Here is a 26,806-nt window from a genome sequence, read left to right on the forward strand (position 1 = left end):
TGCCACAGGAATTGAAATAGCATTGCTGACAAATCAGCTCAGACATGGGAGAGAATGTGTGGGAACTTATTGTCCTCTCACTTGAAACTTTTATTCTAATTACAGAAGAGGAGAGTTTGTATCCCCTCCCCAAGTGCAGCTGGATATGTATGGAATGACACAGCAAAGCATTTCTCAAAGTTTGCTTACTCAGTTCTCTGTTAGCTAGCTCCGAGCAAAAGATAAATACCTTTTCTGGACTCTAAATTTTGAATTCTCTAATTGTTTTCAAGATAGTCAAATACAGCATATTTGTATACATTTGAAAAAAAAAATCTTTTCCCATTACGTAAACAACTTTTAAATGCCAAGATGTTCACTAAATCTCAGTTATCCCAAATAAACTCCTGCAAACCACCAGGTTCACACATCTTTGTGACAATTTCAAGCACCATCATGTCTAAGATCTTTTCCAGGCTTGGTGTACATGATGCCTTTTTCAGATACACTTTTTTTTGTGTGGTACCAGTTAACCCACTCACTTGTACACATACTTGTTTGTTCAAGCATTTCCCAAGAGTCATGCCAAGAGTAACTGGACAGGATTACTGTTAGCTTTTATCGTTTATGGTAATAAAAGAGATCAATATTTCTAAGTATTCAGATTCACTCTCACAAACAGAAGTAAGTACCTGCTTTTCAGACAGCTTTTTTCATGAAATGAAGGTAACTCTTACTGCTTCCTAATAGAAAATTCTTGGTTTTCTTCTGTTGCTTGAGCTTTTTATTTTTACAGTATCTGTAAGTGCTGCTAAAAGGTATCAGTAAGTGTTCTGTCTCATTCTCCTAAACTGTAGTTAAGTGAAAGCTTTCCATTGTACAAAATTGTCTTGAAAATAGGTTATGATGGGAAAGTGCAATTTTTCTCTTATTTCCTTAACTGCTTAGTATGGTAGGCCAGCATGCTGTCAGCAGTAAATGTATGTAGCGTATCAACAAGCCTCTTGAAACAGAGACAAAAAGAAGTGAAATACAAATACTTTTCTCTAAACAACAGAAGCATTCTTTTCTGTCTTAATGAGTGCTCTCTGAATTACTTGTAGCCTAAAACCATTTCAATATTTGAAAACATTTTGATAAAGCTCTTAAATTTCAGGTTCGTAAAAAGCAACTTTCTGGGCCATATAGCCTGGTATTACACACAAATTATAATTATAGTGAATATTCATCATTCATTGTACCATGGCAGTTCATATCCCAAATACTTTCTCTCATGTTTCACCTTTACGTTCATTAAGGCATTCATCAGAAGCTGCCAAGAGGTTCTGCCTTTGTAATGTAGTTTAAAAGGAGACTCAAAGGAGAACAAAGCAGTAGGAAGTAAAGTAGCATCCAGCAGGTAAGAATAATAATGAGGTACTGTAGAAATGTAGAGATTCAGGTCTCCCAGTGACTGATTGCCTTAGTATTTGCATATAAGGAAAGCCAAGTATGACTGAAAAGGTCAGAGCTGTAGTGTAAGGACTTACAAGGTTGCAGAGAGCTGTTTTCCCTGAGTTTGTTCATGCTGTTCTCAGGCTAGACCCTGCTTCTACTTTTGCTGTGGCAGGTATTTGGCTAGTGATTAATAATTACGAGGATGTGTGTCTTTGCAGAGCCCTACCCACAAGGCTCTCTATTTTGTAGAATTAATAAATGTTATACTCTTTATAGAGACCATACTTTACTGGCCTTTTTATCAACAAATAAATTCTGAGAAATCCCAGCTCTGACCTGTTTGTTTCCTCCAGGCATCACTAAACTTGTGGATGTGTCAAAAGAGAGCACACCAGGACAGGAAACAAATGAAACCTGAGTCATAGCCTCATTCAAGGGAGTCATCCAGGGACAGTTTGAGATTTGCCTTTGCTTAGACAAAAAAATAAGTGCTGTTTTGTGTCTGTTGTTAAAACCTAGAGAAGAACAAATGACCGATGGAAATACTGTATCAAAGGTGTAACAGAAAAGAAAGGTTTTTGACACTCAGTAAAAAGGGGGAATATTGTTCTAGTCTTGCACAAGGTTAGTGAATGCTTAGGCTGACACATTCATTCTAAATTCACAGACCATCTTTAGGATGTGATCATGTAAACACACTATCAGGAGGTAAATTGAAGTATGGACTTGCACAGAGTGGACAGCTAAGCCATAATTGTCTGTGTGCATATATATCCCGCAGCAAATGGATAAAAACTCTTTCATTCAGTTTGAATGAATAACATTTGATTAAATGAAAAAGTACAACTACATTGCTGCAGGGTAAGAGCAGTCTGGGCACTTTACCATACAGCAGTAAAGGTCTGGAAATTCAGATCTGAATTGTTTTCTGGCAGATTATTCGTCAGGCCAACCAGCGGCCAGATAAACATATATGGATCACCAAAACAATTCATCCAGCCTTTCACCTAAACAAGACATGAGAGAAATCAAGGATCAGTTTATAAATTAAAGCTGTTCAAGTTTAGAGATGGACAGAATTACTTTAGGTGAAATATTTGAGCAAAGGCTTTCTAATTATAATTATAAGAATAAGAATTTGGCAGGGTTTAGTAGTATTTTTTTACTATAAGATTTGGTTACTGTTAAAGCTTCAGTATTAACATGCTGAACATTACTAGTTTCAGAAATAAGCATTTTAAGTTTGTTACAAGGCAATTCATAATAGCCTCTAATGACTTAAAGAGGAACTGTGGTTTACATTCTCTTTTGACCAGTGGTAGATGTCTGTAGCTTAAGGAAAAAATCCATCCTTCCCAGCTTCCTCTTCTATGCCATCACCACCTCCTCGAGTTCTCAAAATGCAAACTCCATATGGAGAGGAAAGAGAGATTTCTGGTTGATGCTAATTAACTGGAATGTCCTGGCTAAATGCATGTAGGCCAGACCAGATAGTTTTATTTAAAAAGCCAAGTACAGTGAGAGTTTTGCCTGATTAAAGTTACCAGCCATGCCGTCATTTGTGCCTTAAAGCATACGGAAGCTCGCTCCTTATTCTTAGTCATACAAGAGCCTGTTCATTGTCTGAATTTATTCTACATATGACTTCATTATCCTCACAGATTGTTATTGGGTTTCTTGCTATGCCGTTTTTTCTCTACAATTTATTGCTTCTATCCTCTTTCTGCAGAACTCTGGAGAAGCCAGAGCCTATAGAAGTATCCTAATGCATTTCTGTTGTACCCAGTAATCAAAGAAAGAAGGTGCATTAAAAGAAATGGTGCCCATTACAAGCTTTATTCTTGTTCTCCCCTTTCTTTTTCTGAGTCATGTCATACCAGTCTTCACAACATGACTTTCAGATTTATCACCTGTCTCACCAAGCCCTAGGTACAGATGCCCCCACCCTTCCACATCTTTCCTCTCACCCAGTGTAAGGGCCATCCAGCTTGCTGGGAGTCTGCATACATCCTGCTGCACTGCCTAACACCTGCTGGCTCAACCCACTCCTCAGTGTTCCTGCAATGCATCTGGGACAGGAGAGCATGCATGAGAGCAGGCAAAGCAAAGAGAGTTTGCAAAGGCGTAGCCTTGATTCTTCAGGATTCTTTCTCAATCTCTCCAACATACTTTTGAGTCACATAATCAAATTATTTGCTTAGGAAAAAATATGCCTAATTAGTTTTGAGCAAATTAACTTTTAAGACTAATAACAGAGAACCAGTTTCCTGTAGAGAGATAAAGCTGTTGCAATCACTGTAATTTTCACAGACTTGCATAGGTAGTGAGCTAGTTAATTTGCATCCAGATGAAATTTGTGGTTGCTTAGTAAAGGCTGTAGGATCTGACCATGAAAGTAGTTAGAAGCCTAACTTCAGTGCTGTCTCAGCTGTGTTGCTATCTTGAAGTAACTTTTCAAATCCTAGCCTAGGTGTACATACCTAATTTGGCACTATGGGAGTGTTAATTACAGGTCTAGTCTAAGAGAAAGAGGTTGGTGCTTCCTTTCTCCTGTTAAAAACCATTCGTTTGCTCTGAAAAAGAACCATTCCTTCCAGGACACTGTTGGCCTGCTCCAGTGAATTTCTATATTGGTCTGTCATGGTGTCCAGCCAAGGACAAGATGAAGTAGGGTCTATCACATGGGAGTATTATCACAGTGTCAAAATTTCCATTATAAATCCTATTTATAACCACGTCATAAATATTTGTTCCATGTTGAAATTCAGCTAACAAAGAACTGAGAACTTTCCTTACAGTGCTAATTTTCAGTGGAGTGTGGTGGTCTATTTTGAAAGGATTTTATTATCCTAGTGGAGATTTAAATTATGTTTAAAAGGTTAGATTTCTCCTGTTACACTTTTAACATGTGATGTGGACCATTAGAGAAAAGTAATCTTTGCAGCTGCATTCTGTGTTTGTCAAGGCCACAGAAATAGATGGCTGATATACATGACCTTTCATTCCAAGAAAGTGTGCAAAATTTAAGACTTATATAAAATGAAAGAGACTCTAGGGAGATACCCAAGAAATGAAATTCTAATTCATATTATAGACCTGAGTAATGTAGAGTAATGTTCAGTATAATGTGGAAGACTATGCTGAGAATTTGGAGAAGATGAAGATTACTGCCTATTGAGTCAGTAATAGTTACTCATTCAGATCACTGTCTGGGCAGGAGTAAAACCTGGAGCTGAAACACAGCCAGCATGGAATTGGTAGTTTTTGTATGGGGAAATTAAACAGGATGAAGATCGTAAAAGAAAGGTAGAGAGTCCAAGAACAGAATAATCAATCAGAGATTATTGAAATTGAAAATTTTATTTTCCTTGAAAGCATGGTATGAAAATGAAAGAAAAATATGGGTAAATTAAAAGGATAAATCATAGATTTTAACAGACGAGAATTGTTCCAGAAGAGGAGAATGGTCGCCTGTGTCAAAGGAGGGTAAGAGAGGAGTACTAGTACTGAAATGTGACTAAGAATATCACAGAGGCTCCTCAAAACGTATCACATGAAGAGCAGAAAGTATTTTGTCAGAGGCAGTTGCCAAACTGAAGAGTATGGGGTAGATTTGGAGGAGAACAGCAGTAAATGGATATTGCAAACTTAGACTTTAGAAATGAAAACTTAGAGCACTAATGTGAAAGGGAAGAAATGACACTGTGAGGTCAGAATGGTAAGTGGCATGGGTAGTGGTGTTTCTCTTAAAATACAAAAGAGCAAGAACATATTGGAAAGAAGCCAGATTTGGATGCAAGACTAAGCAGCTCACATATCCTAGTTTTACCAGAATTGACTGTTGTATTTCTCCTGTTCTCAAATTTGTAGTGCAGCAGTCACTTCAGGCTCTTACACTTTATAATTAATTTTAGTGCTAGATATAATAAATTAATTTTGCTGGAAGTGTAGTACAGTGTAATGGGTACTGTTTTTGAAAAATACTGGATTAGCCCTCAACCTTCTGAGAAAATTCATAAAGCCAGATATTTCAACAGCAGTGAATTTCAAGTCTCTTTATTTTACTCCTGATTTTGCATCTTTCAAGTTCATAATTTCAAGTGTATTTTCTATAATCACAAGGCAATAAAGAGGACTTCTAAAAAAATTGTCTGACGTGATATCATATAATCATGAATCCCTTAGAAATATCTGAAGTCTTAATTGAAGGCAGTAATGCATCTCTAGATCTGTAAAATCAGTGGAAATCTGAAACTGTCTAGTTATTTCCATGTTTTTTTGCCTATTTATATCAATGCCTATATATTCAAAAGTAATGTTGGTTGTTTGCTGACATACATATATTTGCCGTCTTCCTGGTTTTGAGCCTTTTAGGAACGTATTCCACAGGCATGAGAAGTGCTGACATCTACAGCCCAAGCCCTGAGTGCAAATCCTAGGCTCTGCTTTTTTTCTGTAGTGGAAGAACAGAAGGGTGTTCTCAGAAAAACAGGCACTGTCTCTTTATGTAATAGGGATTTTAAAAGAAGCAAAAGTTAGAAGGGCTTTGGCAAAAAATTCACTTGGTTATCAAATTTACTAAAAAACAGTTCTTAAGACAGGCTGACAGACTTGGCCAGTTGAAGAGCAGATATGAACCTGCTCCTGTGGAGGTCAGTTGCCAAACTCCTGTGGAGCAGAATGATAGCCATGCACTTGAAATGTGATAAGAGAAGTAAGAGAAGTAGCTAATACCCTTCCAGGCTGTATATACAGAAGCACGTCATGGAGAATGGTCCCTTCTCTGCATGATCCCAGTGACACTGAGTCTGAAATACTCTGTAGAACTTTGGGAATCATCACGTCAGAGAGATCTGGACACGCTGGGAGAAATGTAAAGGAGTGTGAATTCTAATGAGTAAAGACAGCTATTATGCCACATTAACAGTCTATATTTAAAATTCATCTTCTCAGAGAATATTGCAGTTGCAATGAGAATAGGATTACAGCCTTTCACTTCTGCCCGTCCTTTAGGAGCTTAAAAAACACTACTTTTGCAGTTAACAGCTGCCCCAGTGCAGTTCAGATGAAGTAAAGTAGTCTCTAGGTTTTCTGTGAAAAAGCTAAAAATTTACCTTCTCACTTATCGCCTGTTAAGCAGCCTGCAGGCTTAGAAGCATTCAAGTAGATTATAGTGCATGTGTTATTTAGCTGGGATCATTCACATTAAGTACAATGTGTGTACGTTATCTACCCTGGAAAAATGAAGCCTGTCCTAGATACAGGAGTCATATGCATCACCATGTAATCTTGACAGATATTTTTTTGAAGTTCTGTCAGTATTCATCAACAGAAAGGTAGGGTAAGCAAAGCAAGCCATAATTAAGATTGCTGGTCACAAGCAATTTCTGTGTCCATAAGCTGATATGCCAGCGAGGTGTTAGAGATTGTTGTGCAGCACTCATAGTGCCCTCTACCAGGTAAGATAAATTTATTAGATTTTTCTGATGGTATTGATTCCAGAAGTATAAAGGCTTGCACACTGCTATGCAGATACAGTTAGGAAATGTTGCCCTGGTTTGGAAATACCTCAGCTACTTCAGTCACCTAGTAAAGCAGCTACAGGAATGGAGCAGAGATTGGATACATAGTCAGAATAAATTCATTGTTCTTGGTGCTGACCCCAGGCAGTTTTTGAAATTCCTTAGTGTAGTCTTTCCTCAGTTCAGATCATTCGGTGTGTATATGTCTGCACTTTAATGATGGATTTATAAACCTTTACAGGAAGAAAATCTTATTTTTAGGGATTCTTTTATCCTTAATGACTCTTTAGTTGTTGGATAATACAAAAAATGCAAATTACAAAAATACTGTTTAGGTTCTGTATGCAGGTGTGTTAATGGTAGGGTAACTCAATTTCAGATTTGGAGGAACTGACAAGGGAGAGAAGAGGCAGTCTGGTTTTTGTACCAGTAGAAATTGCATTAAAATCTGTTTCATCATCCTACTGCTAGACTCTCAAGTTGGTGATGTTACCTGTGATGTGAATTGTTTGGCTGAAGTCCATTTCCTTTTCTGTTGTCATTTCTGTTGCTGGCAGCTCAAGTGTGCTTGAGTAGACGTTTTGATATTTTCCAAAAGCATTGTGAGATAACATGATGTCATGTGCTTTTCAACAAATACCTGCGCGAAGTGCAGAGACACTAGCAGTAGTGAGGTCACACCAAGAACTGTATTGTGTTGTGTAAATATCACAGCAGATTAAACACAGAGGCATAAAAACTAGCCTTGGATTTGGCCAAAGTGTGTGTGTCTGTATGTGGGGTTAGTAAATAAGTAACTCAAGGCTTTTGATCTCAGTCAAGTCCGTGTCAGGAAGCATTTGATGGGGGTTTTGAGAAGGCTGTGCCGCTTTCATTGATGTCAAGGTCAGGAAAATAAAGCATTGACAGATACTTTAAATATGGTAGATACATATTCTAGCAAAACTGTGCAGAAGTTGCTTAGGATACTGCACAAAACTGTTTTCCTGAGAGGTATAAAGTAGCAACCTTGATATGCAAGAATTTGCGTGTTAGGGGGTTCTTCTGAACAAGACACTTAATAAGCCATTTCTACCAATGAATACTTTCTGTAGGTCCTTATCTTCACTTAGCAAGAAGGGAAGGTTGCGTTTCAAGTTGCTTTCAAGCCTGCTTGTATTCAGTGATGCTACCTGTTAAAGTTAGTCCTAGGCAGATTTAGGACTCCTTGGGGAGATAATGTGTATTCTGACTTTTACATCGCTGAATGATGATGTGGCTTTGTCAGGTTGTGGCAATAGTAAAATATCACCTTATATTCTATCTCCTTGTTATATTTTTGGGTCTTGTTGGTAGAACATGGTTTCAAAGACAACGGGCTGCCAGATCAAATCAGAACAGTTCCATAAATGAAACACATGTAGGCATCAATCTCCACGACGCTCATGGATTTAGTGAGTAGCATATGCTAGCTTCAGTCTGGCCTCTAGTCCCGCATGAGAAAGAAGACTACCAGGAATACTGCTTAAGGAAGCAGCAATGCTAACAACAGATTGAGAAGCCCTGAAAGTGTAAGCTGGAGAAAACATCTGCAAAGGGAAGATACCTTCAAAGGGGGAGGAATAGGAAATGAGGATTTGTAATTAAGAGTAAATTAAGAAGGATTCTAAATAATAAACATTATATTTTGGAGTATTTTTGGGATTATACAAAAAAAAAAAAAAAAAAGAACTCCTCTCCCTCTTGTTTACACTGTAGTATGCTTTCATAGGCAGCCATGGTACTTCCATGCTGGTGGTATTAAGTCCGGGGGGGGAGGGGGGGAAGGCATTTTAAGGCAGCCAAATGGAATTTTAAAATTGATCCAGAAAAGATTTTTTTTATTTGCCCTTAGCTAGGGAAGCTGCTTAATAGCATTTAAAATGCTGATCATACCTCACCAAAATGCATTTGCCATCAGAGACTAAAAGTAAATCAGCAATCCAGACTTGGGTTTCTTCTGCATCTCACAAGACAGTGTCAACAATCCCTTCCGTTCCATTTCTTTTTTCTCTTTTATGGCATGCTTTATTTTTAAGCCTTAGCTAATGTCGGTTTTTAATCTCTAAAGCATTCTCAAGTGCAATTAAAGTCATTTTTCCATGTGGCATAACCAACTTCAGATGCAGGGCAGCCAGGCCTTGCATACATGTTCTTGAATTAAGGAATTCTTAAGTAACTTATCGATGCATCACTAGGAGTAAGACATGTCTTATGTTGCTGCCCATTGACCCAAGCATGAAGGAGCTGCACTATTCTATGCCCTATTGCTGGAAAACTGCATCCATCAGAAAGGTACTGCAGACACCTGGGGTGATAATCTCTTAAGGTTATCTTAAACTAACTTAACTGTTAGGAAATCTTTCTCTATCAGAAAGGTGGTCAAACACTGGAACAAGCTTTTCTTGAGCGGTGATTGATGCCTCAGGATTGTCAGTGTTCTAGAGGCAGTTGGACAATGCCCTTAATAACAGGCTTTAACTTCTGCTCAGCTCTGAATGAGTCAGTGACTTGGACAAGATGATTGTTCTAAGTCCCTTCCAACTGAAATGTCCTGTTCATACTACTCCTACTCATACCTAAATCAGGCAGAAGTGTTCTCTCAGAGCCCTATGACTCTTTAAGCACCTTACCTTATATCCTTTAATTTCTCTATGGCAATGATCTTTAGCCTTGATTTCCAGACCTATTCAGTCCCAGTTCAGTCTGCCAAGCATTACTAAAACCGTAACCATATCTCTGCTCCAGTGAGTTCATCAACACATTTTGCACATGGCACTGCACAGCCCTCCATTCAGTTGGGCTGAATTCAAGCCAACAGCCTAGCACTTAAGAGGGTTTTTTTTGTTCCCTGTTACCAGTATAACAGTCAGAAAATTAAGATCAAAACTGAGGAAGTACTAATGATATTAATTATAGTTCTTCCCCTTCCCTTCATATCTCCACAATGAAGAAATAATAATAAATCCTATCTTTCTGAAATTACTGAATATAGTTATTTGCACTTCCATAATGACTCACTGAATCACTTCTTTTAAGAGATTGATAATTGATTCTTTATATTTCTTCACCTACAGTTACCATCCTGAGGAATTCTTCTCTAATGGATGTGCTATCCTGAAAAATCCTAACATAAGGAAGAAAGATCCTGTATTAACTGATCCTCTGATCAATCACTTGGCTTTTTAATGTTTTATTAAGTTCACCTGAATAACAAAGAAATCTTATTGCGAGAGCATACATATTGTTGCCAACAGTGACACATTAGAAAATTATCAAAAACATTAGAAGATAAACCAAATTGTTTTCACTGGCTTATTTTATGAACAGTCTATATCAACCTGCAGTACCAACACTGAAGTATACATTTTCCTTTTTTAGTACGGTTCATTTAAATACAAAACTCTTAAGCTTGTGTTTCAACCATACCATGCTCTGGATTTGTATTAGGGTATAATCTGCAGTAAGAAACTTACTTACCATTTACTATTTCCTTCTCTCTTTAAATTTAGATTTGGTAGATCAGCTCTCGGCTTTTTTTGCAAGAAGACATTTATGGTAGGCAACAAACTTACGGCCAAAGTGCTGTGTGGAGTTTGATTACTCAAGAGACTTACACTCCATTCCTAGTTTTGACCAAGTCTTTCTCTGCATCTTTAGCTTTGTCAAAGATTTAGCAAAGCTATGAGCATGTTGGTACTTTATTCACAGCTGAGCACTAAATTCAGAAAAGTTACTCAGATGAAGCATGTGCTTTTGGTCATTGCTTTCTTTTGGGTTAGTTTCCCCATCACTAAAATGGGCTATTGGTATAAGCTTTAGTTTTGTACTTACAGATTCTGAACTTTTCAGATCAGGAATTCTCCCTTTTTTTTTTTTTTTCTAGAAGTGTTGAGTAGTTCAGTAAAAAGAGGCCCCTAATCTTGGAAGGTTTGCATATAGACTACAGTGTTCTGATTGAACAAGTAACTTTATTGTGTCACCATTACCCCACAGACAGGTGTTAAACATTACAGGGAAAATGGAGCATCCTTCCGCTAACAGTTCATACATGTAAACAAAATTAGGAAGTGAAGTATGTGCTTCACATTTGGAATTTATCTATAAGCACAACATAATTTTTCTCATAATTACAAAATCATAATATTGTTTCTTATTTGGGTTTCTCTTTATAGCCCTGTCATTTTGTTAACTCTCAATGTAGCACTAAAGATAGGTTACATCATAACGTGTACTTCAGTTTAAAAAGCAGAAATAAGCATACATTTATCTAATAAGTATTTCTAATATACCTTGAAATTGAATCACATCACTCAGCATCAATAGTACTTTAAGTATTAAATTCTTAAAAGATTATGTTCTGGAGCTTGTGTTAGGTGGCATTACAGTATTTTTTTGCTTTCAGTAGACAAAAAAAATTGTAATATGAAAGACTTATTTTTCCTGAATTGTATGAATGGTAAGATGTTTATAAAATCACTGGTGAAATTGCATGCATGCCTTTTCCCTCACTATCCTGGATGTATTCTGCCATCCCTCTCAAGCTTCAAATTTTATTCTGATCTGATGAGGCACAAGGTCTCTTCTTAGCCTTCTTGGGAAACAGTGGCTTTATTTACAGTGTCCTGCAAGATGACATTTTCAGATGCTCCTTGAGCTGCAGTACTGCAGCAGCCCTATGCTGCCAATACTGTGTGCCTCACTAGGCCATGGGGCAAAGCATGTGGCTGTCACCTCTTTGAAAATGGTGTGGCAGAACCAGGGCATCCTTCTCTTCTCATTCACAGGGCTGGCCGTGCTGTCACATCACTTACTGGAGCCCTTCCAGGAGGAAGGACACATTACACAAGAACTTCACAAGGAATTCTAGATTTAGACTCACCCCACAGCCATCAATGAAATGCTGTTCAAGTTGACCATCAGACTGTATGAGACTCTTATATGCATACCTTGCACACATCCACACAGTCCTTTGGATTTTACAGGCTCTTCTCCCTGAATACTGGCTAACTCACACTTTAATGGTGCCATCCAGTTGCTGGCATCTCAGCAGGTTTGTGAGCCAAAACCACCCCATGGCTGAACTTTATCAAGTAAAGATGCATCACTCTTGATCCAATGGTAGCACAGCCAGCATGTCACTATAAGAAAACACACAGGTTCATCTTACCTTCACTTGGTTAGATAACATTTCTTGGTTCTGCTTTCCAGACCAGGTTCTCCTTAGGCACTCACATGTATCATGTCTAGATCTACTGCTTGCTTGAACTGCAAAATCAAAACGAGAGTGCTGTGTTTATTTCCTGGTCAGGTAATCCCGCTTTACCTCCTCCCCACCATCAAATTCTATCCTCTTTCTCATTAAGATCAGCCAGCTAAGAAATGTTACAAGAAAGGATGTTAGTGGCTCTCTTTACAAATTCCCTTGGCCCTTGTTTCTTTAAACTTGTGCTGTAGATTGCTCTTATGATGGACTCCCTTAACCATGTCTGTAGAATCTTGTCTTTAAGAAAGGGGACAAGGTAAATTCAGACAGCTCCTAGTCCTTAGAAGGGAGTGGGAGCTGAGTTTTTGCTGCCTGGAGTCAGTGGTTTGAATAGGTGCATAACCCGACTGTATTGGATACAGTGAACAGACATTTAAAAAGTATTTGAACAATCTCCAAAGCTAACCTCAGCACAGGGCCAAGAATTTCATTGTTGGAAAGACTTGCCTGACACAATTGGAGGCAAGTGATGTATCTCTAATATCCATATGTGATGTACTGGAGGTGGGAGGGAAGGCTGCTGCGCTAAGGCAATGGCTGAATGTCTGGTCAGACACCCTCAGATGTTGCTTGGATGCAGCATTCTCTGGTGGAGCTCAGTGTCACGTAGCATCAGTTATTGCCAAATACCCAGTAAAACTGTGGCATTGTTAGCTTGTTGAAACTTAACTTCTTCAAGAAGCTCCAGATTATATTTTTTACTTTTCACTCCACCAGTCTCTTGGGGAGACAGGGGCAGCTGAGACCATGGGTTCCGTTCTATTTTCAGAAATTAGTAAAAGTCAAATCTTTACAAATATGAGGCAGTGCAGAGCTGTCACAGTAAGTGAATTTTCAGAATTTAGGCTGCATTGTGAGACTGAAGAGATAGTATTCCAATTGGATGCTTTAACCACAGTAGTCGTAAAGGACAAGCTAATGCAAATATGGATCTGTCCATAATAAATAATCATTGCACTTTAACAGCTCTGTGGCTTGGGCTTAAAGATTAGTCAGAGCTCTTTTAGCTATCGTTTTCTCTTTATACCCCGAATTATACCTAATGTGAAAAGAGATGAAAAAGAAAGTTTATGCATGTTAAACCCCTCAGCATTACCTTATGTATCTCAGCAAAGATGGAAGGAAATCCCCAACATGACGGAGAATTTTTTGAATGGCGATCATACCTGTAACTTTATATATGGAAACTCTTAATTTGCATTGTACTGCCTTTCCCTTTTACCAGGAAGATTATAAAAAGCTGTGAATCAAGCCTCTAGTTCTCTCCCTTTGTGCAGGCTTAACTCCTCAAAACTTCCTCCTCAATGTCATTTGAGAACAAATCCTGGCTTGTCTGTGTCTAGCCTTCTTTCTTAACAGCTCCCTATTTCCACCCCTGGTTTTCAGAGATGCCAAAAATGTTGTGATTTTCCTGCTCAAGACCTTGCATGCCGAGTAATTCTTCTTCTCAGCAATGCTTACTTACCAGATGACTCAGTAACTTCCAAAAGCTTCATGCTGCTCTTCCTTCCTCTCATCTTCGCACTGCGTAGATATGCATATGCTTCTGGCATCTGTAGAAACACTGTATCTGCCTAGCACAGTTAGAGCCTCCTCTAAACTCAAAAGCAGAAAAATGTGTGCAGACATTCTTCTCTAGGCACAGAATTTCTCTATGACTTATAGCACAGATAAGCCTCACTTAGAGAAGGGTAAAAAATTCAAAGGAAAGTTGCAGTGCTCGAGAGGATAGAAGTGGAGAAACAGTTGCAATCTGGTTTTCAGAAGCCATTTTTGAAAGTACAGGAAGATTGTTAGCAGTTCTTTGTTCACAGAGCTCCCCAGCTTCTGACTTCTTAGGGAAACTGATCCTGGAATCTGAGATGTGACCTCTAAGAGGTAAAACAGAAAATATTGCCTAAAATGCATACAGATTTACAGGAATTTTGTTTCTTCAGTGGTGTTTGCTCAAGTCTTACCATTAAACAATTAAATCTGAGAATCAAAACTTGGAGCAGAGCATGTCAGCCAGTTTCTGCTTATGTTAACAGCTGTATAGACATGCACTTTGATAAGTGAGTCGTGGTAATGAATGTGCATGTGGGTGTTTAGCTAGAATTTGGGGAGAGGGTGTTCACACTTGCTGCTCTGTAAGTATTTTCCTGATTAATGTAAGAGAATTTGTATTCCTGCCTTCTAAGCAGGAATTGTATTAGCGACTAGAATGGTTAACCTGGGTCTTCAGATGGAAGTGATTGGTTCTGGAAGACAAAGCCAGCATGTGAGATTTCAAGGCATATATGTGTATATAAGACAAGCTGACATTTACCCAAAGGGGAAAAATAATGATTCAAGCTCTCTTTCCTGTAGCTCATAAGAACAGAAGAGACATTTCATTCTGATGGTTAACTATCTACATATCAAACAGGTCCTCTGATCATTGGAAGTTAAATCTGTTAGGGTAATCAAGTAAAATGACCCTCAAAGATATCTCTCAGAAAGGGAATGATAGGTGGTGTAAGGTTAGTAAATCTTCAGTCACTCAGGAGCAATTTACATACCATGGCCCTTTGAAAAGCTGAAGATGTAGAGTGACTGAGCCAAGTTAATAAGTAGCTCCAACAATTATCAAAAACCTACAGTAACTACAATTGCCTGAGCAATTTGGAATAAATAAGTATGGATGTCAATGAATTGTTGGTAGCATATACCCCTGCCTGCTTTTTAACAAGGCAGTGCAGTCTGACATCCCAATGCAATAGTTTTGCTGTGAACTTTGTTTTGATCTTAATATTTCTATTACACTATTTTTCAGGCCCTGATTATATCAAACAAAAATTTCAAGAAGGAATGGATGCAAAAGAGAAATCTGAAGAAAAAGGTCAGGAGAAACCACCCACCCCAAAAGAGTCACCTCACTTTTATCGAAAAGGTACTACACCCCCACGAACCCCAGAAGCAAGCCCAAGAAATAGTCCTCCTCTTTCTTCTGAGACTTCTCCTTCAAAACAACTGAAAAGGCAAAGCTCCACTTCTGGGGCAAGACTCAGTCAAGAAAAAAAGCTTTTAGCCACTGAGAATATAACACCCACAACTAACAAGCTTTTATATTCAAAAGCACCAGTGAAGGAGGAAGTAGCTGGGAAACTCCAGCCAAAGTTTTCAGCCCAGAACAATCCCAGCAGCACAGAGAATGGGGAGCTGCATGGTCACTACCATGGCTATTATGTAAAAATGAATCCAACAGCGCTTCCACAGGAGCTCAGGGAAGAAGATGAATATGCCAACCCTTCGCCATCAACACTTGCACGGATACCACCCTCTCAGAAGCCAAGTCCTGCTAGATCTGGGGGTAAGCCAGATGCCAAAGAAAACAAGCCTGACATAAAAATTAAGAAACCAGAATTTGCTGCACCAAAGAACCCAGCTAATAATGAGTCACATCAAGCAATGGAGAAAGAAGTAGGAAACAGCTCGGTAAGTACTGAAAGAAACATTTTTGCTTTCACTGCCCTTTTGCCTCCCAAATGCTGAGCTTTGCCACCTAAGCAAAGCAGGCAAAGCTCACTTCTGTGAAATCTTCATCTGGATACAGTCTGCTAGCTAAAACTCACTACACCTGGAGTGAGGAAGAAATATTCCAGTCTGGATTGAGCAAAGGAGTTTTAAAACTACCCTTTCAGATCAGTGTGAATCTTAATTTCATTATTATTTAAAAAATAATAAAATAATCAATAGCTATGCAGAAAAGGAGTGGTGACTAGTAGCATTTCTATTTCATGTTAGAAGAAAAAGCCAGCATATGAAATTCAGAATCTCTGATGATGATTCTGGGATTTTTGGGCCAGAGAAACTCAGGAAAGCATTAGTTTTGCATCCTAAAGTTAACCTTTAGTGAATGAAGAGTTCTAGATAATTGTCATAATGTTTCTCTTTTATAAGCGTTGTTTCTTGAAGTAATTTTTGGTGGTACTCTATAAAACAAACAGTGTGTCATTATTGATAGGATAAATAGAATGACCCATTTAAAGAGATCCAGATAGCCTAGTACTGATTGCAGGCAAAGCACTGGAATAATTGACACCAGACTTCATTAATAAAGAATTTAGAAATAAAGAGGGGGAGTAATTTCCAACCAACATGAATTCCAAGGGGTCTTGACTAACAAGTTTGACATCTTCAGGTGTGACAGAAGAATCATAATCTCAGTCAAGAAGGTCACTTGATTTGCTTTTACATGGTCATGTATTCTGACAAGGAAAAAAGGGTAATGCAAAGGCTTTTAAATGTCACATTAAAAGAATTTTTTAAAACTGACAGATGGTTCTCAAAAAGTAGTTAGAAAACCATCAGTTATTTGATATTATTCTGATAAGGTCATTCTTACATTAATTCTGTTATTCTAATCACATTCTTGTTAATGGCATACAGGAGGACATGAGAATATTGTCCATGAGGTTTATAGAAGACACAGTAGACCAGGAGAGTGGTCTGTAATGAAGGCAAACATAACCTCATGCAAATCAACTGCTAAGAAGGCTGAAAGTATAGTCATCCATGGCAGCACAGCAAAATATAATAGTGTATATGAAAGACAATTTATAGAGCCTGTCCATGCAGGATCAGAACTGGAAAAGGTTGGTGGATCAGAACAAGAGAGGCAACTGAACATGAGCTCCTAGTCTGCTGCTGTTGTTCAGAGATGTTAATATAATCCTTAGATTTATCAACAGAAAAGATTAAGCAAGAGTACATGGGAGTCTGTTCTGTCTGCTTTTGGCACGGGTGCAACCATTTCTGGGATAAAATAGTGTCTGTAAATCGGGGATTTAAAATGAAAAAAAAACCTTGAGGGGAAGTGACACAAAGAGTTGCAAGAATAATTAAAACGTATCTTACAATGAAAGATTCAAGATATAAAACCTTTGACGTACTAAATCACTTTCTGTAAGTGCGCTTTATGGAACAGTTTGCCAGGCTAACAAGCAAATGTGTAAGAAGATCCAACAGCTAGAAAGAATCAGATGAAAGTCTTGTTTTAGGTTGATTATAATGATCTTAATTAAATGTGCCATCAGTTTTCAGATGCCACGGTTTCGGAGCCATCAGTGAGTAGTTTGATAATGAGCATTTTGCCAAGATGATATTCTCTAGTACTGCAGGAAGCTTTTATTCTGTTTTGTGCAGATCAAAGTAGATGTTCACAGAGGTTTTGTAATCTGCAAATCTGTATTACAGCTGATATCAGCCCTTTAACCTTTCAAATCTCACAGATATTACTCCTATGTAGGGTAACACAAAGCTGATAGGCTTGTAAATGTTGAGAGAGCATGTACAAATTTTAGGCTGAATTGGAATTGGGTTTTAGCTGTGGTGAAAATAAGTCTCTAGAAATAGTCCTTATTTTTCCTTCATTCCAAATAATATTTTGGAGCTGAATGATGCTTCATCTTAACAAGTAGGGTACCTGAGCAGCAGTTTATTGACCTTCTAGAATAATCAGGATAAGGACCATGAACCTGCAGCCTGTTATCACAGACGGTGTAAAAATGATGAGTTATTGTGCATTAGTTACTGTTTGTTTACTGATACTGCAGTGATATCTGGGAACTCTACTCTAGGTCCCTCTACTTCATTTGGAGCATTCCAGTCTTATTACCAGCATTCCAATATAGAAGGAAGGAAGGTATATTTTAGGAATTCATTTTTACTGTAACATTATCTTAAAAGGTATGTAGATGGATGTGGACGTTTTTCAAAGATTCTAGTCTTCTATATGTGTCTGTAAATTTGCCATTAAGGACTAAATTTCCTACAGGCTTATTTCTTCAAAGTGCTGGGAGTAAAAATGCTAAACTAATTAAAGCAAAAAAGAGTAGCCTACTGGCCTAGCAGTCTGAGGGAGAAACAGTACAGAATGGCTGTTAACTTTGATGGAGACTTTTAATTTTCAGGACCACCTTTCAGCTTCAGAAAAACAGTTGCCTGTTCTGCAGTGCTCCTGGACTGAGCTCAACAGTGTGTTAGAATTAAGCAGTGACTAAGCTAAGCGAGCACAGTTACTGAGGAGAAGCCAGATTCATCGAATCATAGTAGAATAGTTTGGGTTGGAAGGGACCTTAAAAGATCGTCTAGTTTCTACTCTCCTGCCATGGGCAGGGACACCTTCCCACTAGACCAGGTTGCCCAGAGTCCCATCCATTGCACATTTTCAGAGATGAGGCATCCACAGCTTCTCTGGGCAACCTGTGCCAGTGTCTCAGCACTGTCACAGTAAACAATTTCTTCATAATATTTAATCTAAACTTAATCTCTTCTAGTTTAAATGCATTCTCACTTTTCCTAATTAATGTACTTCTCCTTATCCCAGATGCTTCTGAATGTTGAGAGACTTCAGCATTCTAGAGTTGCATTGGGGAATTTTTTTTTTTCAGTAAGAAGCTGCAGTTGCTTTTTAGTCATTCTGACAAATGGTTTTGTAATGCTTTCAAAGTAAGTCTGCCTTAGATCCTCCATAAAAGTTCTAAAATATATTTGTTAAGGAATATAAAGAGAGAAAAACTCTCACTCATGAAAAGAGAATGATAAAACATGGTTTGGGAATGCAGAAAAATTAATCTAATAACATTTATTGAGCACTTTTGTTAGATTGTTTGAAAGTGCTATATAAAATTATGCTATGCTTTTTCCAGGTTTCCAGTGATAGCACATTAAGAGCCCAGAAACAGAAGGGAAGATTTTCAGTTCATCCTTCTATGTGTCTAAATCAAAGCCATTTCTCATACCTGAATGAAACATCAGCTTTAACTTGGATTAAGAATTTTAAACTACTTTATTTGCAGCAAAGTTTGTAGCAGATGTTTCAGTTACCAAATTCATGTTTCATATTTTCTGTGAATGTTACATCCTTAAGAACGTCTTTGAGCGTCATCTGTGCAATAAGTTAGTTACAAGAACAGTCTTGATTCTCTAAATATCCTCATTTCTAGCTTTATGCTTGAAAAATATCAGCACATACTTCTTATGCTGCACATATAAGTGTGTTTCTCTGTGTACTTACTCCCTGATGTTCAAAAATCAAAGTTCAAAATCATTCCAGAACTCATAAGAAGGAGTCAGTTTTATCAAGGTGAAATCCTGCATAAAGCACAATGACAAAGTCACCTGTCATTTATGAGAGATAAATCACCCCTCTTTCACTGAGAATGAGGCTCCTTCACATTACCTTGCATTTACCACTGTGTGAAGTGTTCACAGAGACACTTGACCACAAACCAGTACTGTTGTTTCCAACTGGTCATTAGCAGCCTCTAGCCCCAGTTTCAGCTTGCACGCTGCTGTCCCACCTTGAATATGAGCTGACTGGAAATTCTCTTGGATTTGTCTGAAAAATAGGATTGAATTTCACAAAACACTATTGTAATGTACATTCATGAATGTACACTGTACATACACGTGTGCCCAGGCACAAGTGTTTTTTACTAAACTGTATTTTTTTTTTTCACTTGGCAGGTAAGTTTCTAAACACACAGTGTTTAGCCTGGTTTTTACCTGCATGTTACACAGTGATTCTACTCCCATCTTTTTGTTTAATTCTCATTTTTTTGGTCACCTAACATCCATTTAATAAGGGCTGTAAATATCATGATGTTTTAAAAATAGATCAGTATTTTCTGGGTCCTAAAAAAAAAAACTCTGAGCAAGAACTTTAGCATAAATGTAATGGACATTCCTAATGCAATGGAATTACAAGCCTTGTCTTTTATTTCCTGGCACTTCATTTTAGGAAAATAACTTTCTTTCTTCCCCAAATGGAAACTAATCATATGGCTGTATTTTGAACTACATAATGTCTAATTTACAAGAAGCTGAAAGGGTAAATTTAAGCAGGACTTAAAGTTTTCTACTACAGTATCTTTAGTGCACCTGTTGTAGTCACTCTAGGACTGTTCAAACTAATTTTGGCTTTTGCTATTTTAAGCCCTTGCAAGACACTAAAGCCTTACTTGTGGTATTTGTCTTAAAGCATTAAATGCTTATTTCACAGGTGTCTACCAAACAGGTGGTAGTTCATTGCATAATAACTGTGTGCTCCATAAATGTTGTTTCATCATTTTTTAGTGTATCAGGAATTCCTGCTTTGGGCTGAAAGGTATAGTTATCAGAAGGTAAAACACAATGGGCATAGCAGGCCAAAAATGAGCTTATATGAGCAAATATGAGAATTACTTCTTTTTATTAAGAGATATCTTTATGATATTTCATTATCGTAAAGAGATAACATATTTTTCTGTTATCTTCATGTGAATTCAGCAGGCCAGTTCTTAAGGTGTCACTTGCTTCTGTCTTTGTAGATGTGACTTCTTGATTCAGAGCATATCCCCTGGGGTTTTTAGCCTAATTTATCTAATGTTACTGTGGTGAGATTGTTATACCTAACCTGACTGACAGATGCATCCAAAGAGAAGTCCCCTTCCCCTCCAACAAGCTTAATTACCTGAGACTGTGCATCAGTGATACCGAGCTGCCATTGGAGCTGCAGTCCCAATCTGGCAATCAGCAAAAATCTGTCTTGCAGCTGCCAGGATGCTGTTCAATGTTGTGTTTCAGGTAATGAACAAGTTCTTGGCTCCTCTGAAGACACAGTAGGTTCCAATTTTTTTTCAGTTGTAATAAATCAATGTGATTTTTATAGATATTCTTTTCAAATATGCAAAGTACTAGATGGCCAAATCCCAAAAAATTTTGTTGGTACTTGCCAGTGATCTTCACAGTTCCTTGCGATTCCTGGTGCAGTATAAATATACAGTGCGGTATAACTGTAAAATCTTCAGGTAGGATTCCAGCCTATAAAGGAGCCATTGACCTGATTTGAATCACATGGGCAGTCCCTGTTAGAATCATAGGATTATGGAACCATAGAGTGTTTGGGTTGGAAGGAGCATTTAGAGACCATCTGGTTCCACCCCCTGTGCCATGGGCAGAGACACATCCCACTAGACCAGGTTGCTCAAAACCCCATCCAACAATATCCAGTCATGGGGCATCCACAGCTTCTCTAGGCAACCTGTTCCAGTGCCTAACAACAGAAAGAAAGATGTTGAACCCACATCTGAGTGGAAGTTAATAGTGTAATCAAATCACACTTCTGCAGAGAACAAGGCTGCTCACAGTGCTGTAGTAACCATATCTGGAGCTGTGCTTTCCTTTTATGCCTGTTCTCTGTCCCCGAGTGTCTCGTGTGCTTTGGCACATGGTGAGTCACTTCCACTAAGGAGGAAGGAACATGGTTCTACTTCTGTTCTGTGACCTGATGGTTGAAACATACACTGGTTAAGTGGGAGCTTGTTATTCAAAATCACTTTGACTAAGGTGTCATTAAACATGGTCTTCAATTTCCTAGTGAATATTTTAGACATTCCACCATTAAGAAAAATTGGGTGCTACTGGCAATACCATCACCCCCATGGCATAATTTAATTTGCATTCTGATAATCTCAATCATTGTTTGAACCTGAACACCTCCGAGTTGGTGCACAGGGAACTTGATGGCTGTTACGGGTAGAGGTGCTGATGAGGTTTAGACTCACCAGAGATTTAAGCAATACCTAACAAAATGTATTTTGTGACTTAATCAAAAACTTAGCAGCCCACATCTGGCCTGCCATCTGAACTACTGGGTAAGGTGTGTTCTGATGAAGGTCTTTAAATGAGACTGTTTCAGGAGAGCATGTGATACAGTAATGAACAAGTGCTATTCCATAGCTTCGAGTTACAGTGTTCCAGCAAATTACTAATAACAAGTTCTTACACCTTAGCATTCCAGAAATTATATAGCTGATAATATGTTGATTATGTTGTCATGAAGTGTAATGAACTTCTCCAAGGCATGCCTCATGGGAAAAGTGAAAACACTGTATTATTTCTCACTTAATATATACCTTCTTATGCAAGCCAGTGATTCTTGTGTAGCTCAGAAGGTATTTTTCTGCACAGATTTTCTGGTGGGCTTTGTGATTTGTCTTTGAGGAAAGTGTTGTCTAAAGGAAAAGTTTTCTGTTTCTGCTTACAGTGCAACTGTAAAGAGTATAAAAATCTTTGTAAAATTATGTTGCAATAAACCAAATACATTAAGGGTGGAAGAGAACTGAGAATTTTAATCTCTTTGGACATTTTTTTCAAGTTGATCATTAGAAAGCATCCATTTTAAAAAAAAAATAACCCAAAATTGCTAAAAAGAATTAAAAAATGTTCTCTGGCTAAGCAGAAATACTGAAATTGTGTAATGAGTTAAATTTTCTAACCAATTTTGGCTCTAGGTAGGAGTGGAAGGAGATATTTGACTTTTCATTTCTTCAGTACATAGGTCTTTAAGATAAGTGTCTGAGTAAATCAAAACAAGTTTAATTTTGCAGCTGTAAAATGCATTTTAATCTGTAATGAAAACAGGTTTGTTAGTGCAATGGTAAGTAAATTTTCTTTTCTGTTTGGGTTATCAAAAAGGGTATTCTTTTCATAAAGCATCTTTGTTATGTCTGTTTTGAAATGGGTTGGAACTGGAAGAGGAACCCTCTCTAAGACTGAAGAGCAGCACCCTGGCTTCCCTAAAGTAGTTTACATTCTTTGTTTTACTTTATTTTAAACTGACATGGTTTTTTGTGTTGTTGGGTTTGTTTTCATTTGTTGATGAAGTTGTATTTGTCAGGTGGCTTAATCTCAGTGTGATTAAGAACGGTGGAGTAATATACTCTCACCTGTATTTATCCAGCTCATTTTCACACAGATGATCTCACCTGAATGTCAAGGGTAGTGGCTGTGTTTCAGCAGCAGGGTCTGTTTCCTTCAGAGCAAGAAGGAAATTGTGAAGTCGAGTCTCGTTCATGGCTGTGCCTATGTGGGGGGGTTGTATTAATTCTGCTATCTTTATTTTATTTTCAGGGCCCTAACTCAGTCATGATCGCCCTGGTAATGCTGTTGAATATTGGTTTAGCCATTCTTTTTGTCCATTTTCTAACTTGACTGGAATTAGGAAAGGTAAGAAAGCTTTCATATAAAATCACCATATCCACCCCACCTTAAATGATAAAGATTTAATTTCTTCACATACCTTTAATGTTCCCCACTTTAATTTTAGCTATGCCTGAATGTGATTCAACATAGTTATTTAATATTGTAACTGTTTTGACCCTTCAGTGAAGTCATGACAACTAGTGGTGTTAGCCCACAGTTCTCTGCAGTTGTGTCATCAGCCTTTTAAATGGCACCTGTCATACTCAGACACAGGGAAGGAGGCTTGGAATTAGGATGGGACGCAAGAGAGATGAAACTTGGAAAATTCAGCCAGGGGCCCAGATCAGTTTCTCTGCTGGTGGCTCGTGGCTTTGGGGTCCTCTGAAAGCTGAAGCAAGCAGCCATGTTGGAAAACAAACAAAATAATCTGCTGAAGCAGCCCCGCCAGTGAAGTGCGTTGGCTTCTCCATCTGTTCCAGCAGAGTGTAACTAAACTGGAAATGCACGGAGCTGCACTTTTTGTTGATGGAAGTTAACAGCTGCCTTACTATTTTACCGTCTGATGTTTTTAGTGGGGAGATGGGAAAACGACTGCCAGAGGAATGTGGTCAGAGGATTCTGTTGCTGTGGAAGTGATTCCAGCGTTCACTCCTATCTCATTAGAAGAAATAGTTAGCAACATCAGTCACCAGTCTTATTCCATTACCTGCTGCTTTTAACATCTCCTGCAGTGTTCTGGGAGATCGAATTTCATTTGCCTGTGCATGATTCTGTTCATTTGTTGTTTATGAAATTTGATGTATAGCCATAAGTAGTGTTTAGTCCAACCTGGAGAAAGCTACCAGTTCTGCCTAGCAGCAGAAGCAGAAAATCAAATATATTTTCCTAGTCCAGGGATAAAATTCTTAAATTCATTTTCTTAAACCTGGAGAGTCATTTTGCATTAAGGTTCAGTAAATAATGCACCATTACTGCAAAACTTCAAGGTACTGCTATCTTCCTTAAAATGCTCAAGTACTTATGCCAATACCAAGCAAAATTTTTCATAATAAAAATAAAGAGAACCTTACATTGGTAAAAGCACATTCTAAACCGGAGATAGAATATCAAAATAAGCCAAGAACGATGAAATACAGGGTGTGCATGTTGACTTTTTTTTTTTTCCTTTTTCTCTTAATTCTGGTGCTGTGGTAATCGGTGATTTGAATTATTACGTTGCAACACTTAGGTATTTTGACAGCAGTTAAAATAAAGTTTTGTCTGGGTGCACATTAATGCCAATGACAGTAAAGCTAGCTAATGCTCATAATAAATCATAACTTTTAAATGCTAGATTTGTGTTGAATACATTCAGGTAGAGCATTTAAAAATGTTGAGTGATTGTTTATCAATTTGATGCCTTCAGTGTCTTTAAAGTCCATTTATAATTTTACCTCAGCATTAAAAAAGCCTCAAAAATTTTCATTTGGAAAGTTTGTCTTAAGTAGTTTCATAGCCCTTTGTTCAAACTATGTGATCACATTTCTTTTTATGTGCCATTATACTGTAATTATTGTACCCTATATTAATCAAATGCATGCTTATTTATTGAAGATATGTGGTGTGATCATTTGGCAAGCAAAAATTTTACTTTAAAGCTGCAAAAAGCAAAGGGCTTGTATTACGGTTTATTTTACCTCTATTAGAAAGTCTTTCATACAGTATAGTTTTTGAACCTGTTTGTAAACTTTCTAAGTTTTTGCATGGTTTAATGGGCAACATTCTTACAAAATACATTAGCTATTTTTTGGTGCAGCGTAGTAAAATACCGTAGGTATGGACTGAATGTTGTGCAGCGAAGCAGCTCCGAGCAGGGCAGTAACACCGTGGTGTTTTTTACAGAAGTATGTTGAGAATCCTGTGTTTTGACCAGTGTGGATAAAGAAGAAAGCAGAAAGAGAGCAAATGAAAATAAAACTTGTATATTTATTTTTAAAAAGGAAAAAAAAAATAAAAGTTGTGTTTTAAATTTAGGAAAATAATTTTTAAATAAGAACAAAATTTTAAAAGTTACTGTGTAAGCCTTGAATTAATGGATGAAATGTTCCATCCCACTGTTAAATCACCCCCTGTCTCCTTACATGGAGAGATAATTTTGTAACTGACATATTTAATTCCTATTAAATGTTTATTTAAAATACTTTATCCTCTGGAAATGGGTAACAAAGCTTATGAAAAATGTTTATAAATTTAAGTAAGCATGTTAGTACCATTTATAAATATGTATGATTTATAAGCTTTTTTAAAACAAAGCTCAAACAAATTGTTGGTATTTTTCTAAAATGTGCACAGTTGTATTTTACATGAAAGGCTATTTATAATTGGTTGTTATACTGTACACTACATTTTGGACAGCACAATTAAGCCTGCCAATGTACTTAGAAATGTCATTTTGTCTATTTAAAGTTTCTTGCTGTCAAAGAATTAACTCTTTATCTATGAGTTTCTCTATTTATAATTCTTGACCCAAAATGTACAATGTACAGTTTTCACAACTGTATTTGCTCTAATAAAAATAAGTTGGTTATTAATAGAGTTTCAGACTACTTTTTCCTGTTTATGAATTACTTTGTTCACTCTTTGGAAGCAATTTTTTTCCAACTAATCAAATAAACAGGAGTGAAGCAGGAAAATGGGTGAAATTCTAGTCCCTTTGAAATAATTGTGAATTACTGTTTTTGACAAAAGTGATTCTGGGAAACAAAAATAAATTAAAAAAAAAAAAAAGTCAAGCTTCCCTTTGTGTCTTCTTTTATCTTCTGATACAGGATTTCGTGTCTTTATAAATTTAGAATCTTAAATTACACTCCCAGTACAAGATGGTTTGATCAATTTTGATTTAATTGGTGAGTGACTGGTCCATTAACAGCTGCTCTTGTAGGGGAATTAATTTTTTGGGCTTCACTGCTCCTTGGGATCTTCAAAGGTTCAAAATTAACCTGAAGTTGGTGAGCCAATATTTACACAGAGAAAATTTGCCATTACAACTGTCTTAAAACCACCATATTTGCTGAACTACTCCATCAGCTGAAAATTTCATTTTCTGTGATTCCAGTTCATACTAGTAGCCAACTGTACTGAAATCCTAATGTTCAGTTGAAGAGGAGAGCAATTTTTATTAGTAGTTCCTGTTTAAATGGAAATATATTTTTAGGAAGTAGTCATTACTGTCTTGTTCTTTAATTCAAGAGCATGAAGCCTACCTTTAAAAGTTTTTATTTTCTGCACAATACTTGCTCCCTAAAGAAAATCTTTGGCTCTTTAAGGAGAGAAAAATGCATTCTCAAGAAAAATCAACAGAAATAACTTCAATACCAAAAAATTTTAAAGTCAACTTCAGCGAGATCATTCTTCTCTGACATTTGTGATCCACAGTGTATATGTTCAGATATGAAAGTAAAGTGTCCATGGAATCTTTCTTAGGGCGTATGAATGTGATAATATACTCAGGCATATAAAAATGTGAACACCAACAAGCAAAAGATGTGCACAGAAATAGAATAAAAAAGTTCTCATAATTTTCAAGTCGTTTCACATCTGAGATGTTTTTACCAGT

General features: G+C 37.4%; 1 protein-coding gene across 4 annotated transcripts in view; it reads left to right on the plus strand.

Moving 5' to 3' along the window:
* The window catches only part of JPH1 (junctophilin 1), an 82,880-nt gene extending 56,630 nt beyond the window's left edge, over nucleotides 1–26,250 (plus strand). The window contains exons 4-6 of one of the 4 annotated variants that reach the window (XM_066180023.1): nucleotides 15,017–15,678; nucleotides 23,140–23,235; nucleotides 23,395–26,250. In XM_066180023.1, the coding sequence (XP_066036120.1) occupies nucleotides 15,017–15,678; nucleotides 23,140–23,220 (743 nt within the window). In that variant the 3' untranslated portion in view covers nucleotides 23,221–23,235; nucleotides 23,395–26,250. The other 3 variants (XM_066180029.1, XM_066180039.1, XM_066180049.1) reach the window with 3 other exon arrangements.
* The last annotated feature ends 556 nt before the right edge of the window (nucleotides 26,251–26,806 follow it).

The sequence above is a fragment of the Chamaea fasciata genome, unplaced genomic scaffold, assembly GCF_029207755.1.
Source record: "Chamaea fasciata isolate MVZ Bird 193981 ecotype frontalis unplaced genomic scaffold, bChaFas1.0.hap1 SCAF_1, whole genome shotgun sequence".
NCBI lineage: Eukaryota > Metazoa > Chordata > Aves > Passeriformes > Sylviidae > Chamaea > Chamaea fasciata.